At 50.0% G+C, this 19,206-nt stretch overlaps 3 protein-coding genes across 3 annotated transcripts; 2 read left to right on the top strand and 1 right to left on the bottom strand.

Moving 5' to 3' along the window:
* Nucleotides 1–143: 143 nt before the first annotated feature.
* On the top strand, nt 144–11,498 carry LOC118157883 (grpE protein homolog 2, mitochondrial-like). Its single transcript, XM_035312399.1, has 4 exons — nt 144–271; nt 4,507–4,675; nt 5,546–5,627; nt 7,329–11,498. The coding sequence occupies exons 1-4, from the start codon at nt 195–197 to the stop codon at nt 7,682–7,684; spliced, it is 684 nt and encodes a 227-aa protein (XP_035168290.1). The 5' UTR covers nt 144–194; the 3' UTR covers nt 7,685–11,498.
* A 2,547-nt stretch (nt 11,499–14,045) lies between these two features.
* LOC118157888 (prenylcysteine oxidase-like) lies at nt 14,046–16,695 on the top strand. The gene is made up of 6 exons (XM_035312407.1): nt 14,046–14,130; nt 14,263–14,469; nt 14,757–14,931; nt 15,018–15,229; nt 15,320–15,460; nt 15,906–16,695. The coding sequence occupies exons 1-6, from the start codon at nt 14,046–14,048 to the stop codon at nt 16,562–16,564; spliced, it is 1,479 nt and encodes a 492-aa protein (XP_035168298.1). The 3' UTR covers nt 16,565–16,695.
* Nucleotides 16,696–16,903: 208 nt separating this feature from the next.
* Nucleotides 16,904–18,106, bottom strand: LOC118157884 (interleukin-17B-like). Its single transcript, XM_035312400.1, has 2 exons — nt 17,825–18,106; nt 16,904–17,603 (listed from the first exon to the last, which is right to left on the bottom strand). The coding sequence occupies exons 1-2, from the start codon at nt 18,082–18,084 to the stop codon at nt 17,345–17,347; spliced, it is 519 nt and encodes a 172-aa protein (XP_035168291.1). The 5' UTR covers nt 18,085–18,106; the 3' UTR covers nt 16,904–17,344.
* Nucleotides 18,107–19,206: the final 1,100 nt, after the last annotated feature.

Below are 19,206 nucleotides of genomic sequence, written 5' to 3'. Positions count from 1 at the left end.
AGCAGCAGCCCCCGTTCCAGGCCGTGCCGAGCCGCTCCGACACGAATGGCGCCGCCCGCCCCTCACACCGCGCCCTCAAGCACGGGGCGGTGCCGGGCGGGCGGTGCCGGGCGGGCGGTGCTGGGCGGGCGGCGCGGGGCTGCCGGGAGCTGTAGTCAGCAGCGGGGCCTGCTCCGCTCGGCGCCCGGCGGAGGATGGCCTCCCGCTCCCTGCCGGCCGCCCGGCGCCGCCTCGGGGCCCTGCTCTCCCTCGGCGCGCCCCGGCACGGCAGGTACGGGGGGCACGGCCTCCGGGGAAGGGGACGGGACGTGGCGGTGGCGGCGCCGGGCCTGGCCCACGGTGGGGCCCGGGGAAGCAGGGGCCAGGACCGGGGGGCGCCGAGCCGCCCGGAGGGGTCCCGGTGCGGGTAGGGGAAGGAGGTGAGCGCTCCCCGGCCTGGCTCTGTCCTGGGAGAGTGAAATTTCCCTCCAGGGAGAGGTGGCCTTGTCAGCAAGTCACGCCGGGCCATTGTTTCCTGCTGCCGCCCCACGGGCAGCAGCCCCTGTGCCTCCCTGGTGGTCACTCGTGCGCACCCAAACTTCTGGGCCGTTCCTTCATGGACTGAGGTGCTACATCTTTAGTGTCCTCAGGTTTTTGGTAATGGGACAGCACCTGTGCCATAGTAGCTCTTTCTGTGTGGTTTGGGAAGAGAGTTAAATTAATTTTATTAATATTTAGACAGAAAAGAGCATCCAGGCATATTTTTGGACACCATGGAATATGGCTTTTAAAAGGGCAGTGAGATCTATAGCAGTTGCTTTGGTTAGTTGAATGAAATGCAGGCAGCTGAAAACAATAATTAAAAAAAAATAATAAAACATATGTTAGTTTATTCTAAAGATTTTTCTCTGAAAGAAACCATGTAAATATAATAAAATGGTTCTAGAGCACATAACAGAAACAACTGGGTTTGGGACTGAATGTGAAGACGTGTCTGAAAGTCCTTCCACTTTCAAGTGCTTTCATGTGCGTGAAGACTGCTTGGCCCCTCTCAAAGCACGCAACAAGTCTGAAACAGGTGTGACTTCTCCTGGCAGAAGCCAAGCAGGCTTTGTTGGTGGAAAACAGCCAGAACCTGCTGTCAGCGTGAAGCTCCTCTTTGTGCAGGAGCCCTCCGTGGCTGTGTCCACATTGCAGCCAGCGGCAGCAGCTTGATGCAGGCAAGTGGTGATGGGGACCAGGCATCCACGTTTTGGGGACTTCTGCTGGACTGGCTGTAGTCTGGGTGTCTGCTGCCAGTTTGTGGTCATCATGCGCTAAGGTATGCTGCAGAAGCTTGTTCTGTTAGGTTTCATCGAAAAGGAATCCACAAAGTGCTCTTTTACACCGCTCCCAGATGAGACAGAGCACAGTGAGTGAGGATAATTAGATTCCATCCTAAACAGTGATTTAGATGGCTCTGTACCTTAGCTCTGGCATGCTTTGTCATGCAGATTTGGGAGGAGGAGGAAGGAGAGTTTAAGGGAGAGGTGGGAAAGGATCCTTGTTTTGGAAGGGGAAACAGCGTGGGTTTTGGGGTGTTTGGGTATCGTGCCTGTGCTCCAGAAAGAGATCATTAAAATGCTAACCTTTAAGGACAACTGGCTTGATCCATGTGGCTGCAATCAAGTTCTCTCCTCCATCTATCTGTTTGCCCTTCTGTGACAGAAGTCTGTAAATCTTTTTGAATCACCAGCTTAGTTGTATGATCCTTTCACACCCTTTGGGACTTCCCCATGTCTGTCACTTCAGGATGTGTCAACTTCCTCCTGTGGGATTCCTGCCTATTTTTAGGGCAGCTGTGATCGAGACTGTACTTAAAAGGTAGAGCACAGTGCAGCGGACAGACTGTAAATAGCACATGCCCTTGGTAGAGGCATATTTCTTTCATCCTCAAGGAAGAAGTAAATGGAACAACATTTTCAATTCTGCCTAATAGTCCTTTAGAATTCCCTTTGGAATCAGTCTGGGACTCTTTTTTCTTGCCTCCAACTTTTAAGGCAGGCTTGTCTGAACAGCCTGTGGCACCTGGGGCATTTCATTGCATGGGGGAGTGTTTCGTGGCTTGGTTTTACCAGCTGGAGAAAGGAGTCCATGTTTGCAGCTCTCTGCTTCACGTAGGCAGGTCCCTATGGTGGAGACACCAGCTCTCTCATGCCCCTCTACTCCTACATGCTGAAACATATCCCTTTCTGTAACGTGAATCACTTGCACAGGGAAATAACACAGTAAGCTTTGCTTCTTGGATGCAGGAGAGTTGCCTCACTTGTATAGTTTTGGTTTGTTTGTTTTAAACTGCAGGTACCTAACCTGTGAGGTGCCAGGCAAGGCTGCTTTCTCAGCTGCATTTCAGCTTCTTTGGTTCATCTGAAGCAGGGCTGATTTCCATTCCTGCAGCTCTTTAAATGAAATCCAATAAGATAAAGGACAAAGCTGGTAGTTGATGCTTACCACAGGCACACGTTTCCCCCCACAAATAAAGCTTTCCAGTTGCTTAAAGGTCGTTCATTGATTTCTGAAGGCATGGCAAAGGAGGTACATCTCTTTCCTCACTTCTGGCTTAACTGCTTTCTATAATATTGTAAAAGTACTGTGTCAACCAGTCACCAAAACAAATGGGATGAACATAATTCAAGGTGGGGTGTTGTGCCCCAAACAGACTTCTGCAGCCATGGCTAAAATGTTGGGCTTTCTCCTGAAGGCATTCCTGGGACCAGAGCTGCAGGGACTGGGAAGCTTTTTGAGAAGGTTCTTTAAAGGAATGTCTTGTTCCAGAGTAAATACACTTAGTAAAGGCACTTTTTGGGTCTGTATGTGATACATAATGGTTTTGAAAAGGAACAGTTTGGTGTACACACCATGTTTCAAGTACCCACTTAATAAAAAGTGGTATATGCAAACGTCTGCAAATGGGAAAAGGGAATCTGTCATTGGTGCTATGGGCGGTATAGCAACCTTGTATTAAAGATAAAATGAGGGAACATCTGGGCTACTAATCAGGGAGTGGTAGGAGATGCTTGGTGGTCTTTGGGCAAATACATCTCTTAAAGTGTGCTTTTGGTCAGACAGATAAGGCAGTCTAAGCCCTTGCTGCCTCCCAACAAGGGATGCCTCTTCCTTTCCCCATGTTGCCCTTCCCACATCTCTCCAGGCTCCGCACGTCTGTTACTCTGCGCTGGCATTTGCACTCATCAGATCTCTCAGCAAACCTATCTGAGGACGCCGGACACAAAACACTTTAGCAGGGGTAGTTTTTGGCAGGTTTAACTCCCTGAACCTTCATTCAGCAGGAGCTGCACAGTTCAGTACTGGACTAAGGGGCACGAACCCGTCCCATTCAGTTGCCACTGTAAGCTAGGTCCGCACTTAGTGTATGCAAAAGCCCCGTGTTGTGGGGGTGTTGCAAGCCCTGTTCTGCTCAGCTGAGGTCCTTCTAAGAAAGGAGAGGCTCACTCTTCCTTGTCAAGACTATACTAAAATGTTTGCTCTTGGAAGTAAATTGAGCTTTCTTCTGCAGACTCTGTTCCTGTGTGAAATGGGGGGGGGAGGGGGAGGGGGAGGGTGCAGCTGAGGCTGAGGCTGAGGCTGAGGCTATGCCCTAATGCTGTCCAGGTCAGCTGTAAATGCAGGGGGTGCTTCTCTGTCTGGAGGAGGTGGGGTGAAAACTCTCCGCTTTGCTCCTGGAGTGACTGCGGTATTGGTGGCAGTGAAGGGCACTGTGGACAAGCAGAGTGAAACACTGTCGATTTATTAATGTGTCTAACCTAGTGCTTTTGATCATCTTTTGACGAAAATGTTTTTAGCCAGATTTCCGCTATTTATTTTTTGGGAAACCTGTGAGATAGTTACATTATAGAATAAGCTTCTTGGCATCTAGGCAGTGTTGATAAAGCTCAATGCAATTATCTGACTCTTCGGTTGTTTCATAATTTCATCTGCAAGTTCTGGAGTCAGCCTTCTGGATGAGTTTCACCTGATGTACCAGCATGAATTTACCTTCTTAGAGGAGCAGGTGAGGCTCTGCCCATGTACCTAGTTAAATGCTGCAGATTCACAGATCTACTGAATTTTGCTCAGAACATTTGTTTGTTTTAAAATAATTCTTAAAACAGCTCTCTGCTACTTAGTCCTTTTCAAGACTGCCTTGCAAAAAACTTTCTGAAGTTTACTGTTAAGAATTGACTATCTGTACTGGGAAGTTAGCAAAATGCAACCAACAGCTTGTTTTCCTGTAAAAACCAGACTCTTTTTTAGTTATGTCAGGGAAGTGGCACACAGCCTCTGTAGTGATATGAGCCTAAAATAAAAGATTTTTTCAAAATATCTGTCTGTGTTTTCTGTGCTAATTGCCTATCTTTTCTGAAAAGAGCTAAAGTTTTATGTAGAATCCTATGTACCTTTTTAAGAGAGTCTTTTAGAAATTACACTAAACAGGAATCTTTCTTTATGACCATGTTGTAACATAACTTTTTTTTTTTTTGTCACTAGTTTGTACTTCAGGGTGTCCCCATGTGTTTTCAGCACTGCAGCTCAGCAGAGAAGTACAGGAGATGAGTGTGGCCCAGAAGATCCCCACGATGAGCCAAAGTATCCCCTTTCTGATTGTGCCTTAGAGCACAAAGCCATCAAATTGGAAGAGCAAGTCCGGGATTTAACTGTAAGTGTGCTGCTGGTGTCACTGCTGTCTTTCATTCAGTCCCTTCGACTTTGTCTTTCAGCCCTATCTTTTTCTCTAAGCATTGTAACATCCAAACGTCATCGCTGTGCTCTGGCAGCATTCAAAGCAGCAGTGCTCTAGGCATTAGGGTACGCTGTGGAAGGAGTACGGTCTGCCTTTCCCAGAAACACCAACTGTCAGTAGCTCCTGGGAGCAAGACACTGATAGTATGATCCTGGAAGGGAAAACTGTATATGAGAGATGGGCTGTGGTCAGTTCTTTCACAATGCTGTGAAGAGGGAATGGCAGGAGGTTTATCCTGACTAGTATTATATGTTGCAATGTGCTGGACCCAGATTGTCTGAGAAGGGAAGTTATCTTTGGCATCTAGCAGGGAAATGGAAGGGATCATTTTATAGGGAATTTTCAAATGTGAGTAAGAGATGAATAAATACTGAAGCATGGGGCAATTGTGAGGGTAATTGCCTAGAAAGTACTACTGCAACAAGTGATAAATCAGCTGTTTGTGGATCTGTTGCTAAGACTTGCCTGGTAGAGAAAGGAGTGTCTCAATAGGTGCAGTGAGTCATGCAAAAAGCAGCAGCCTGACAATGCAGCATCCAACTGAGCTGTGCCCTGAAAGCTTCTGGCCTTGACTTGGGTCTTTTGAGGGAGTTGCAGTTGTGCTGATTAATCAGCAGGAGAGGGGTTGGGTTTGCTTGTTCTAATGAAAATGAAAACGCTGGAGCCCAGCACAAACCTTCTGGTGTGAAATTAGTTATTTTTAAATGACTTCTAAGGGACTGCAAACTTGACAGGAAGTCAGTTTTACTCCTTGTTTGATGTCTGCTCTTGCTATCATGCTTACAGGAGCGATACCGGAAAGCTTTGGCAGATTCTGAGAATGTCCGGAGGAGAACCCAGAAGTTTGTGGAAGATGCCAAACTCTTTGGTAAGCAAAGTGAGGAAGAGCTGTGTTTATTGCAGTGGCCTGCCTGCTGCCTGAGCATAAAATGCTACTCAGCAGCTTTTCTCTCTCCTCTCTGTCCATGTAAAGTCCACACAATGTTTGGCCTGGACTGTTGGTGTCTGGGCTTACTCACTATTTTTTTATATGTCCAGCTGTGTCCTGTCAGTTTTATCTCAGTGACTGCTTTGTGATCTTTTCTAAATAAAATAGCTCCAGTGCAGTTGAGTGAAGTTCTACTGACTCCATGGAAATTACAGGTTCTTCTGTATGCTGACAATTGGCTCTCAGAGTGTATCTCATACTCTCAGCAATTTCATCAGGTTGTAATGTCCTGTTTTATCTTAATGATCTCTTCTCTTCTGCTCTATCTTTTAGGAGGTAGATCCTGTGAGGGACAAAGGTAGTAGGTTCCTGTATCAGATGGTCTTTAACATTTCTATAATAAACATTTTAGCATCAGTGAAGTGAGCTGGATCAGTAGCTTTGGCAACTGAGACAGGTGAAGGGGGGAAACTGTTTAATCATTGCACTCTGCCAGCACCATTTTTGAAAATGAGAAACCATTATTTTCTATAGCACGTGAATATCTGAAAGTTTTTTTGTAGTTAATTCCAGTAGCTTTGAAATTAGAGCTGCTGCTGTTTTATTACCATTCTGCCCATGGTGCTACAAAATGGCAGTTGAGTTCTGGGTTAATCAGCATTATTGGTTTGCAGTTTTTTTGAGTTCTGAGTTTTTGTATGCAGCCTGCTTTAGATTTGAAGAAAAAATAGTTTGTTTATTTATTTATTTATTTATTTATTTATTGCTCATGGAGTGAGGCACAGGGGGCTGTAGAGCATTAAAGCAGAGCCTGGTTCAAGAGGAGACAAGTTGGTAATTGGTCTGCTTCTGTCTGCTCCTTTGTTGCCTCTCCTTCATGCTTCTTCATTCTGTGCGTGTTTGAACATGTATGTACAATTGTAGACAGCACTGAACTATCGCTTCTCTTTCTCTTCTCTGTTTTTGTCGTATATCTTTCCAGAAAATTACTTATGGCATCATTATAACTGAGGGAGGTTGGTTTTCCTGAAATTTCTGTGCTGTGTAATATACTGTTTCTGGAAATGTGTATGATCTAAACACATTTTTCTAATGAAAGACACTGTGGCAGTTTTCATGACCAACTAAAGGACTGTTTTATCCAGTCCTTCCACAGCAATTTTAACATATGAATATTAATAAAATTGTGGATATACGTATGGATGGCCTTACAGTATATTGATTTCCCCCCATTTTGTTTGTTCCCTGTGTGTATAGGCGTTTCTGTGAGTTGTTTGGCAAAACATTTAGCACTGTGGGACTGTTTGGGAGGGTATGGAAGAGTGTTCTAAATGACAACTCTTAGTCCCAAGAACTTCTTGGAGTGAAATACTAATAATACTAATAATTTTTGATCTATATAGATTTACCTTTCCTGCATATATCTTGATTTGGGGAGTCTTCATGATAGTACCCATGTAATGCTAAAGCTTTGGCTACAGGATACAAAAGGCACCATCTACTCTCATTGAAGTAAGAGTTGAAATCAATTAGTAGCCGTAATGGTGCTTTCAAACTTCAGTGACTTCGTGCCTGTTGTAGGCACTGTAGCTCTGTGTAGTCACTGTTCTTTATGTACTTCTTGCTTCGTTGTACATGTAGGAATCCAGAGTTTCTGCAGGGACCTCGTGGAAGTAGCAGATATCTTGGAGAAGACTACTGAGAGTGCTGCAGAAGAAGCAGAGCCTAGTAATCCAAATATGACTCTAAAGAAAATCTATGAAGGCCTGTCGCTCATAGAGGCCAAGTTGCAAAGTGTATTTGCCAAACATGGCCTTCAGAAGATGAACCCTGTTGGGGGCAAATATGATCCATACGACCATGAAATCGTCTGCCACGTACCAGCCGAGGGAATACAGCCGGGCACGATAGCACTGGTGACTCAGGATGGCTACAAACTCCACGGTCGCACTATCAGACATGCACTCGTCGGTGTGGCGGTAGAGTCACAGGAATGACGTTGGCTTGCCTCCTTGGCATCTGGGACCTGATGGAGCTGAGGACCTCTCAGCACTCTGACAATGCAGCTGCATGTCTTTACTTATTTATTAAGCTAGGTTTGTATTGTACGTTGGCTTCTTTATAATGTGTGCAGTCATTCTGTCATTAATTATAAGGTACTTGTATATTTAATAATCCTTTTTGGAGTACATGGAGTAGTACTAGTTCTATTTGTCAGGAATGCTCCTTTCTCTGTTGCTCATTTCTCCATTAAAACTTGTACAGGGAAGGGGATATGAGAGAGAAAGAGAAATTCTCTGAGATTTAGGGAATCTTGTCTCTCAGCTCCATCTCTGAGACAGATGCCTGCAGTGGCCTTCAGGCAAGTAACTCCTCTGCCTTGGTTTCTGTATCTGTAATAAGGGAGTATAATAATACTTATTGACCTACCTCACAGGGATGTGGTGAGGCTTTTTTTTTTTTGCAAAGCACTCAAAAGAGGAAAAGCTCAAAGGGCTGAGTATTATTATTGGTCTAATTCTGGTGTCTTCCATTGTCCCCAGAGCCCTTAGATGAGGATCAAGATGATTACTTGAATTGATATTTGGGGCCAATTTTTTTCTTACATCGTTTCAGGAAAATAATCCTGGATTAATGAAATCTCTGTCATGCTACAGTTGAATAGGGATGCAGCTTTAAATAGAATTCAGTTGTTGTATCAGACTTCAATGTGTTAGTATTTGTTCTCCACATAAAATTTCAGCTTGACACCTTATTCCTTGAGGTAAAACAGGGAGTGATGGTTCTTGGTAGAGCCAGAAAACTCTTCTCAAATCTCTCTCCAACCAAAAAGTATATTTTATAGGAGAGTAATCTCTCTTCCCTGATGGGTATTTGTGCATCTTTCAAGCATGATAAACTGTATGCTCTTTGTTGCAGCTTTTGGCAAAATGGAGATGTGCCCTTAAGTAGGAAATCTGGACTGTTTTATTTTCTTGAGCTTTCCAATAACGGTACTCAGATAACACTAACTTCCAGCTCATAATCATATTCTACTTCTGTGTAGTCATAGTAAATATTAAACCTTCTGTTTATTTTTTTTTTCTTGACACAAGGAGAAAAAATCACTTCTACTAAAAGTCTCAAGTGTCCTTGAAACAATTTTAGCAGCAGTGACAAGAAAGCTGGAGAAGCAGAAGGCAGGGGAAGTGAAAGCTTACCTCAAGCCATCCTCCTAGTTGGAAGCATGTTGTTATCACAGTATGCCATATGTATTTCCCAGTGGTCCTTTTCTCTGGGAGTCCATTTATATCAGCTGAAAGGATGTGGTCACCCAGTAAGATCAGAATTTAACCCCTTAGAGAACAGTAAGCAGAAGAGTGGCAGAAGAGTTATATAAGCCAGGCTGTGGTTTACACTACGTAAAAAGCAAAGCAGGCATGGTGGTTTTCAGGTTCTTACAGATTCATTAATTCCTGCCTTTTTGCTTTCTAGAATTGGATCTGTGGCCTGACAGTTATTTGAGATCCACTTGCAAAAGCTCTTTATTTATGGTGGATGCCGTCACTGGTTTGGAAGAAAGCTTATTCTTCTCCCATTCCTTTGCAGGTTTCAGTTGCATAATCCTTTTGTGATGAACTTCGAGATAACAGCAGCCTTCAGTTAGCAGCTGTCAGCAGTCTTGCATGTCAAGAGATTCTATGCAGAGCACATGCAGCTAATTGGCTGTCACTGCAGATTTTTTAGGAAGATGCACATTTTGAATATGCTTCATGCAAGCTGCTTTAGTGACAGCCAGATGGGGGTGACTCAGTAGTGGATACAAGTGCGGTTTCGTGCCTTGTAGTTGGGTTTTCAGAGGGGTACTTGAGGCTTCATACCAGCACTAGATCACTTTGGAAAAAGCTCTAGTTCAGTACTCTGGTTTCATCACACTGCTGGAAATTTTAGAGATACAAAGGACTTCCTGCTCATTGTTTTTGCTGACTGTACATGCCAGCTGGGTAACCAGGTTATGCTATTAATCGAGGCAGAGAACAGGTGAAATTTGTGATGTGGCAATGCAAGTCTTCTTGTTTTGCCTGGTGACTGCCTGCAGCCTGTTTTGTGGAAACTGTAGCTTCAGTTGGAGCAATTGGTTCTTCTCTGCCTCTTCAGTCCCTGGTATATCAGCTGAGTCTTTCTGCAAATATGAGGGGAGAGCTAGTTATGGAAACTAATTTGTAATGTGAAGTGTTAGTTATAAGAAACCAAACAAAACCACAGGCATTTCACATAACAGGTAGTTTTCAGTCATAGAAAGGCTGCAGCTTATCTGAGCCAAACATAAAAGTAGCATGTGGCCAAAAGTAATGGGATACAAAGCATCTTTATACTGACCCACTGAGCAACCTGACTGTGAAAGTATGCTGCATCTGCTTGGTCCACCTTTGGACCACTTGCCAGGCCTGCCTGTGACCTCAGCTAGTATTCACCCTCTTTTGCCTTAAAGAAATACCCTAAAATGCACTCCAGACACTTTCCATCTGTAATAAGAGGTTATTGATTCAGCTTCTGTATCTGGGATCCGCTTTCAGTGAGCTACTGTTGTATGGCTGGAGCAGAGATCTGAGGTATTGGGTTCCCGTGCAGTATTTATGAGCCTCCTACAGGCCCGGTTTAATTTGGGGCACGCTTTTTTCCCAGTTCATGCCTCAAATTTTAAAATCTATGAAACTTCTATAAGGTCCGATCGGGCTTTTATGATGGTTATTGCAAGATGTACCTATTGCTTAGAGACTTAGAGAAATTACCAAAGAGATAGATACTGTTGTTTGTCCTAGTTTTCTGCTTAATTGCAATTGTGAAATGAGAATGAAATAACCAAACCTTGATTCCAACGCAAAATTTACATTTCCTAAGCAAAATTTGATTCTCTTGCCTTTCAAGCACACTTAACGATCTCTCTTACTGTGGATGAGATTGCCTAAGGATGGAGTGAATTTCTCCTTTGCAGATTGTAGCTCCCATGTCTTCCCCGGTTGTGTAAAGCTCACACACTGAGTGCGGTGGAACAGAGTTCCCTTTGGTGCAGTTCCATCATGCTCTGCAGTGACACCAAAGAGGAGTCTGATTCATGAGCTTCTTCTCTCTGGTCACTTTATTCAATGACTCTTGAGCTTGTAGAAGGAACAGAATAGCAGAGGATAGGAAGTATTGCGTACCTCTTACTCATTTCCACTCCGTTTGCCCAGCCATAAACTGAACTGGGACTAGATAACCCCTGCGTGCAATGGTGATGTGTGGACCTGCATTTCTGCTCTCAGAAAGAGGGCAGCCCTGCTGCACAGGGGCTCTGGCCTTGTTCTGTGACCCCACCATATTGTGCCAGCATCTTAGCTCTGACCAGGAGCAGTGCAGAATGTGAATGTTGCTTTGTGAACCTTAAGTTCTCAGTGCTTCATCAGGAGAGCTTCTGTTGAAAGAGAACAGCTGTGATAAATCAATGGCTATAGGAAGTCCTTTAAAAAAAAAAAAAGTATTTAAGTTTTATATTGTGAATATTGTCATATTTTATTTTAAAAGATGTTTTGATATTACTTGCAAAGTCAACAAAGTGTTGCTAATCTCCAAAAATCTTAATTTTGTTTAGTTGGTGGGAGACCTGTATATACTGTATGTTTTTGTGTTTCTGTGCTCTGTGTTTAACCAATGGTTCTGGCTGTATGAAAGAGGAAGACTCAAGTGTGGGAGTGGTGCAAATAATTGACAACAACATTTGAGTTAATGTTGGAAAGGGCTGATTTTCTTTACATGTCCAGATACTGTCCATTTGCTAATGATAATAAAAAAGAATTGCAGTTGCTTCTTTTCCTTCCCCCCCCCCCTTCCCCAAACTGCTGCTTATTCTGGCTGCTGCTTTAATTGAGTGGGACTGTGGATTGAAAGGTTTCTAGCTATTCCTGAGCTGGCTGCCTAAAGTAAGGGCTACAGTCCGCTGCATTTGTTCGGCATTTTATGAACAATCCTTTAGGTGGACTCCAAGAAATTTGCGTGTGTGAGCCATCTTTCCTCAGGTGAGTTGCCAGGGGTTTCTGCACTGATGAACTGTCCAATTCTGTCATTCTCTGGTACTTTGTGCCTGCTTTCCTTTCTGTTCCTGGTTAAGTTCATTCACAGACTACTGTGGAGAGAAAAGCTCTCTGCCAGCCTTTGGTGCTTATTCTGCAGAACTCCTGACAGTTGAAATACATGTTATCTTATGTTACGTTTGTCATTCTCTTCCCTCACAGCTTCATTTTGCTGCTTATTTCTCCTTTTGTGTGTGACATGTGGTAGCAAGCATACTGTACAGCAATTTAGGTGACGTAATATACAGTGTGTTTTAGTGCTCATGGTATCCACAAGCAGGTTAGGATTTCAGGGATTTGTTGGGGAGAACAGGCTTTCTCTCCAGGGCTGTGATTGCAGCAGACTTCTTCTCCTTTCCTGCATCCTCTGCAAAGATAGCTTGGCCTCCATTCCTTGTATTGCTGTAGTCTCTTTGTGTTGTGCCATGTCAGCAAGCCTTGCGTCATTTTCCTGAAGCTCTCAATGCCCCTGTGCACTTACCACTTAAAAGAAGAAAAAAGAAAAACCCACTCTGTAAAAGAATATTATAAATGGCCTTTCTGGGATAAGACCTAAATCCTTGTGCTGAGGATCTGCCAGCAAAACCCCCTTGTGATTGTAGACGCGACTTCCCACCATACAGGCTCTTCCTCATTCTTCCCAGGAGCAGCTGTGATTGCATTGCTCTGTGTGCGCTAACCAGCCGAGACCAGGAAATACTGCTACCTGCTGTTGTGCTAATAATTTCTGGCTCCTCTGGTGTTCTCTGCAGCAACAGTGACAGCTGGGAGTTTCCAAATCACAACCACCTCCATCTGAAAATAAAAAGTGTGTGAGAGCAAGAGAAGGAGTGTTTTGCTTACTGCACAGAGCTACAGAAGGGCTGCAGCCGGGGCTGGTCAGCCTTTCCAGCTGGAGCAGGGAACCAGAAGCTGTGCTGACCCAGGCTCCCCAGAGCTTTGCTGTAGGTACAGCCTGATTTCTTGTTGCTCTCAGCCATGGTGAAATCAGGGCAGTTAAAGTAAGGGCTTGTTAGAACCTGAAACACACAGATGCATTTCTGTGCTGTGTTTCAAGCAACTTTGGGAACATGGTTGTCCTGTGCTGGTGGGTCAGTACTGCTCACTGTAAACTTTAGGGGAGCTGAGCAGCAGCAGGAGCTCAGCCTGTGTCTCCCCCATGTTCACACCTGCATTTTGGTGGGGGAGAGGGAGCCTCTGCCTGTGGTCTGGCTTTTCCCTTTCCTGTGATGGATTCCCAAATTTAATTTTGTCTTGGTACAGAGCCAGCCCTTGGCTACAGCAGGTTCTAGGTGCTGTAATTACATGCAATTCCCGTTTTTGCTCAGATTTTGCTAGCCTTTGTATTCCAGGTAGCAGCAGGCTCCCAGACAGGATCCCCATGGCACAAGCGTCTTGCTGCCTAGGGCAGCTCCTTGTTCTGCCTAGGGCAGACTACAAGCAAAAGCTTGAAATGCCAGTGCTGATGTACGAGTCACAGCAGAGCCCAGCCTCGTGGCCAGGGGCTGAGCACCGTGTCTTCCTCTACGTGCCAACTGAGTACAGGGAAAATGTGCTCCCACAGCAGTTTGTGGGGCAGTAAAAGGCAGTAAAGGTGGGCTTCTGCCACTTTGGAAGCCCAGCACCGTGCAGGAAGGTCCCGCACCAGGGCCTGCTGATGTGGTTTGAGGGATCGCTTGGTTTTAGGCTGTTGGTTCAACATTGGGCCGGCTGCGGGTCAGCAGCCACTATGTGTTAAGAATGGGGGCACCGAGCATCCTTGGTGTGGTGTTGTGTGTTGTTCGAGCATTGCCTCCTCTGAGCCCTGGCATCAAAGTATAGGGAGACAAATTTCCCAAAATAAGGCCAATTTTCATGCTACGTTTGTGTCTCCAGCCAGCCCACCACTTCCACTGGGACCGCAGGGAAGCCAGGGAACCGTGCAGCCCGGCGTGTGGCTGCACAGCACCCAGGCACGCTGTCCTCCCGGGGGGCGAGCCCGGGCCCCTCTCCCCTTGCAGCTTACCAGAGGCGCTGTCTCGGCGCTCTCAGTCCTGCGGCCGACCCGGCCCGGGCTCTGCGGGCCCCACCTCCCTCCTGCGAGCAGCAGCAGCCCCTGCCCTCGTTCTCCTTCCTCCCCGGGCCAAGCTGTCCCGGTGCCAGCCCTCAGAAAACCGCACGGCCGCCAGCAGGCCTAGCCCGGCCTGCCCTAGCCCTGGAGGCCGAGCCTGCCGTGAGGGGCGGGCCGGGGCGGGCGCTGCTGGGCCGCGCTGCCGCCGCCGCCTGCGCCATGGTCCCGCTGCCGCCGCCGCTGCTGCTGCTTGTGCCGGCCCTCCTGTCCGCCTCCGCCGGCCGTGCCCCGCCGCGCAGCATCGGTAGGAGCCGGGGGGCGAGCACCGGGAACCGGGGAGGGCGTGAGGGGGAGGTAGGGGTGCGGGGCAGCCCGGCTGTGGGGATGGCGGGGTGCGGGTGCCAGCCCGCAGCCCCGGCTGACCCTCGGCCCGCAGCCGTGGTGGGTGCCGGGCTGGGCGGCTCGGCCGTTGCCTACTTCTCGCAGCAGCAGTTCGGGCCGCAGGTGCAGCTGGATGTGTACGAGCCGGCTGGCGTGGGTGGCCGGCTGGCCACCGTCACCGTCAACAAGCAGCAGTATGAGAGCAGGGGCACATCCATCCACGCCCTCAGCCTCCACATGCAGGACTTCGTCAAGACCCTGGGTGAGCGGATGCTTCCAGACGTGCCTTGGGGCCATGGGCACGCCATGATCCCTTTGCTGTCCCTGCTCCCCTCTCCTGAGCTCACAAAAATCCCCCTGCTTTGTCCCATAGCACTGGGGAGGTTCCATGGGATGCCCAAACACATGGGGTTGGACTGGGGTCCCTGAGGTCATGCATTCCCTGATGCTCATCCAGGAGTGTTGTTCTGTCACCCGCTGGCCTGTCCGCGTCCCTGTTTGGTTCTGCCCTTTCCCAGCCGCACGCCGGGGCCCCTCTGCTCCCTGCAGGCCTCAAGCACCGGCGTGAGGTGCCAGGGAAGAGTGCCATATTCAGCGGGGAGCACTTTGTCCTGGAGGAGACTGACTGGTACCTGCTCAACCTCTTCCGGCTCTGGTGGCACTATGGCATCAGCTTCCTGCGCCTGCAGATGTGGGTGGAGGAGGTGATGGAGAAGTTCATGAGGTAGGAAAGCCAAGGGGCTCAGGGTGTGCTGGGGTCTTCCTGGCACCAGAAACTGACCAGGCGCCCCATGGTGCTATCCCCTTCAGGATCTACAAGTATCAGGCACACGGCTACGCCTTCTCCAGCCTGGAGGAGCTGCTGCACTCACTGGGGGGTGACGCCTTTGTCAACATGACGCAGCGCTCGGTGGCCGAGTCCCTGCTGGAGGTGGGTGTCACGCAGCACTTTGTGGATGATGTCATCGCAGCTGTCCTGCGCTCCAGCTACGGCCAGTCGGTGCTGGTGCCCGCCTTTGCAGGTGAAGTCCCTTACTCCCCTGTCTGAGGGTTCCTCCCAGGGTCCTTTCCCTGGGCAGGGCTCTGAGGCACCCTCCTCTTCCGCCCCCCAGGAGCCATGTCGCTGGCAGGGGCCCAGGGCAGCACGTGGGCAGTGGAAGGAGGCAACAAGCTGGTGTGCTCGGGTCTGCTGAAGCTGACCAAAGCTAACATCATCTCTGCCAGGGTGACGGGCATCTCTCTACACAGCTCAGGTGAGTATGGCCAGGGGAGCTGCTCCGGCCCCACACACCCATGGGTGCTGCCGGCCTTTGGGTGTGGGTCTGTGCCCAGCAGGGTGGGAGGTGGTTGGTGGTTGGTATGGGGATCCCAGGGCATTGAGGGATGCTGTCTGTCTGTCTGATCCATCTGGGAGGCAGGGCCCTGTGCTGCAGACCTCAGCCCTGGGGTCCCTTAGGGCTTTTCGTTGGGCTTGGAGATTCACATGGACACCATCCATGTTTCAGGCTCGCCCCCTGCTCCAACTCAGTAGGAGGGCTGGATAGCTCTGGTTTGTGGAGTGGGCGGCCCTGCCCCGCTCCTCCTTACCTGACTAGGCTGAGCTTCTCTAGAAGTTTTCTCCCACAGGGAGAAAAGAAGGTCCAGGACAATACAGCTTGGGGCACGGGGCTACACTAACGGTCTGCCATCTCTTTTCAGAAGGGAGAGCCCTGTACCAGGTACACTACAAGGGCAGCAAAGGCCAGGGCTCAGCTTTCTATGACATGGTGGTGGTGACAACTCCCCTGCACCCCAGCAGGAGCAACTTCACCTTTGAGAACTTCGAGCCGCCCATTGCCAACTTCCCTAGTGCCTTCCAGCCCTCTGTCACCTCTGTGGTGCATGGATACCTCAACTCTTCCTACTTTGGCTTCCCCGACCCCAAGCTCTTCCCCTTCACCAGCATCCTCACCACCGACACCCCCAACCTATTCTTCAACGCCATGGACAACATCTGTCCTGTCAACATCTCAGCGGCTTTCCGTCGCAAGCAGCCCCAGGAGGCTGCGGTGTGGCGAGTCCTGTCCCAGCAGCCACTGGACAAGCAGCAGCTGAAGACCCTCTTCAGGTCCTACTACTCGGTGCAGGTGACGGAGTGGCAGTCGTACCCCCACTACGACTCCAGCAAGTCCCTCCCGCCCATCATGCTCCACGACAACCTCTTCTACCTCAGCGGTGTGGAGTGGGTGGCCAGCTCCATGGAGATGATAGCTGTGGCGGCCAAAAACGTGGCCCTCCTAGCTTACAACCGCTGGTATCAGGACCTGGAGAAAATCGACCAGAAGGACTTGATGCACAAGGTGAAGACGGAGCTGTGACGCGCAGGGGTGGCAGTGCGGTAGCCAGGGGAGTATTTATTGTCTTGGGAACAGCACTGGGTTTGGGGCAGGGGGTGAGGGACAGGCTGTGTCCCAGATGACTTGAACAAGCTTTGCCTTCAGGAAAACGGCCCCTGCCCTGTGCTGCTGCCTGTCTGTGCCACGCGCCTGAGGTTTCCCCATTTCCCTCCCTGCTCTGTACTGGAAGGAACCTGTGGGTTTTCTGTCAGAAAGGATCACAGCTCTTGCTGCTGTGGGAGGGATCTCAGGAGGCTTTAGAGGCCAAGGCTGTGGGGTGAGCAGCAGGGGTGGCTGGCCTGGCCAAGAGCAGAGCCCTGCCCTCCTGCCGGCAGCGCATGGAGCGGCTCAGACAGGGGCCAGAGATGAGCTTTATTGAGGATCTCAAAAGCTGCCCCAGCCTCCCCAGCCAAGCCCCCAGTTTGTGCACGGGGTGAGCACCCACTCCACAGCCTGGGGCTGGGGGTGGTGGGCAAGGACCCTCCTCCTTGGCCCTTCCCTAAAGGTTAGAGGGCTCGTGGTGAGGCTGGAGGCAGGGCTGCGTGGCTGGGTTGCTTGCAGGGGCTGCCCCAGTGCTGCATGTCCCCAGAGTGGCTCTTGGGCTGAGGCTGGCAGAGCCCAGAAGGGAATTTCAGGGAGCCCTTGGAGCTATGCAACTGCATTCTCCTTGTGCAGACTCGTTCCTTGCCCTGGTGATGCTCGGGAAGCAAGAGCAACCTGGTTAGATGCCCATGAGGAGCTGTTATGGTTAGCTCTGCAGGCTTAGAAGATGCAGGTGCAGCCCACGGCGATGGTCTCCATGACCATCTGGTACTTCTTGTGACACTTCTTCCTCCCAGAGGGCTTGTGCCCCACCTCACCTGGCACCTGGCAGAGCAGCCGGCGGACAGGCAGCCGGCTGTAGATGGGGATGCTTGCCATGGTGCGGTCCTCCTGCATCGTGAAGGGGTTGATGCAGCCGGTGCAGAGGCACCGGGCCTCGGGGATGTCTGCTGGGATCCGTGTTGCATCATGGTTTATGCTGGAGGAGAAGAGAATCAAGAGGAGGCAGGGGAGACAGTGAGCCTAGCAGGTGAGATGGGGACAGGCAGGGCAATGCCACCGCGGGGTAACATGGGGAGCTGCACCTGGGGTGGCTCCATGCTGCTGGAGCCACAGTCACCGCCGTATCTGCCAGTGTGGGACCAGCACACGTGGCCCTCCCCACAGACCCCGGCCCTGAGGACCCTGCCCCACGCTCACCTGTAGACCCAGGGGGACAGGCTCCTCCGGTTAGACCTCCAGAGCTGCAGGTTGACCTGGCACTTGGTGTCGCCTGGCTCAGAGCTGTTCCTCAGTTGGCGCACCATGTCCTGGATGCTGTGCTCGTAGTCCTCCATGGGGGTGTAGGGGTCGGCTGGGGTCCAGGCCAGGGTGGGGGCGGCCGTGGAAGGCCGCGCTGGGCCCCTTCTCCTCCCCTTGGCTGCCTTGCTTTGGTCTTTGGCTTCTGGCACCAGGACCATGGCAAAGGTGAAGATGCAGAGGAGAAGCTGAGGAGGGAGGATGGTGCATGACAGCCCAAGCCTGCAGAAGGGGTCACCAGGCGATGGCAGGGCTGCATCCACTTTGGGGTGGCATGTGCACCATGAGGTGGTAAGCACATTGTCATGGTGAGCCCGTAGCCCAAGCCCCAGGTGGTGCTTGTGGCTGCACAGCCCCTTGCCCATGGAAATGCTGGCAATTTGCATCACCTAGAATGCCCCTGTGCCTGCCCGTGCTGCCCCGAGCTGTGCTCCCAGAGGGTGCATGCTGGAAGGGACGTGTGCGCATCCAGCTCGGGGTGTACCTAGGGCTCCTCTGGTTTAAAAGGAGCTTTGGAGATGAGACAGGCAAGAATGGGATCTTTATCCAAGCCTTCCTCTCTCTCCCTCTGTGCTCCGAGGACGGAGAGAGAACGAAATATGCTTTTTCCTTTCCTTCTCCCTCCGGCCTCGTGGGGCTGAGCTCCTGTGTGCTGACAGTCGGCAGGCTGCCCAGTAGTGAACAAAGTTGCTTTCTGTAGTCCTGCTCCCTGCTATTCGTGTTGCTGCAGCTGGCCGGAGGCAGCCCCACACCCTGCCTGTGGGTCCTACTCGTGGGCAGCTGCTGCGACACTCATCCCATGCAGGGACTGGGGCAGAAAGCTCTCAGACCTGGGCTGTTCTCTCCCTCCCATGCAGTGCTGTCCCCTCAGACCATCCTGAATTTGCTCTCCAAGGCTGCTTTGTCCTTGTTGCACCAGGCATGGGAGCGATTGGCCCCGCAGGCCAACGTGTGCATCTCCAAAGCAAACAAACCCAGGTAGCCCAGGTAGCCATCCACCAACAAGCGTGTCACTTATTCTATTACAGAAGAAAAATGAGCAGCGAGCCCCGAGCCACGGCATGGTCACCTACCAGGTTTGGAGCCCTCTCCATCGCAGCAGAGGAATGGCTGCCTGCAGTGAGGCTGGCCCAGACACACCAGGAGCTAAATAGGGAAAGGCTCAGCCCTGCTGCGCTTCCCCGGAGGTGTGTCTGGCGCATCCCTGAGGTGCCAGCGAGCCTCAGGGCTGGGGGCCAGCACGGTCTGGGACTCAGCCACTGCCTCCTCCCCAGGCGCTGGCT

The sequence above is a fragment of the Oxyura jamaicensis genome (assembly GCF_011077185.1).
Source record: "Oxyura jamaicensis isolate SHBP4307 breed ruddy duck chromosome 13 unlocalized genomic scaffold, BPBGC_Ojam_1.0 oxy13_random_OJ106579, whole genome shotgun sequence".
Classification (NCBI taxonomy): Eukaryota; Metazoa; Chordata; class Aves; order Anseriformes; family Anatidae; genus Oxyura; species Oxyura jamaicensis.
This window is presented reverse-complemented; position numbering and strand designations above follow the sequence as displayed.

Excerpts from the sequence above, each read along its gene's own strand:
- LOC118157888 (XM_035312407.1), top strand. The coding sequence starts at position 14,046 with ATGGTCCCGCTGCCGCCGCCGCTGCTGCTGCTTGTGCCGGCCCTCCTG. Across the intron at positions 14,131-14,262 it reads TGCCCCGCCGCGCAGCATCG|CCGTGGTGGGTGCCGGGCTG; the intron begins GTAGGAGCCGGG and ends CTCGGCCCGCAG. Across the intron at positions 14,932-15,017 it reads GTGATGGAGAAGTTCATGAG|GATCTACAAGTATCAGGCAC; the intron begins GTAGGAAAGCCA and ends TATCCCCTTCAG.
- LOC118157883 (XM_035312399.1), top strand. The coding sequence starts at position 195 with ATGGCCTCCCGCTCCCTGCCGGCCGCCCGGCGCCGCCTCGGGGCCCTG. Across the intron at positions 272-4,506 it reads GGCGCGCCCCGGCACGGCAG|TTTGTACTTCAGGGTGTCCC; the intron begins GTACGGGGGGCA and ends TTTTGTCACTAG. Across the intron at positions 5,628-7,328 it reads GGAAGATGCCAAACTCTTTG|GAATCCAGAGTTTCTGCAGG; the intron begins GTAAGCAAAGTG and ends TTGTACATGTAG.
- LOC118157884 (XM_035312400.1), bottom strand. The coding sequence starts at position 18,084 with ATGGTCCTGGTGCCAGAAGCCAAAGACCAAAGCAAGGCAGCCAAGGGG. Across the intron at positions 17,604-17,824 it reads CTGTCCCCCTGGGTCTACAG|CATAAACCATGATGCAACAC; the intron begins GTGAGCGTGGGG and ends CTTCTCCTCCAG.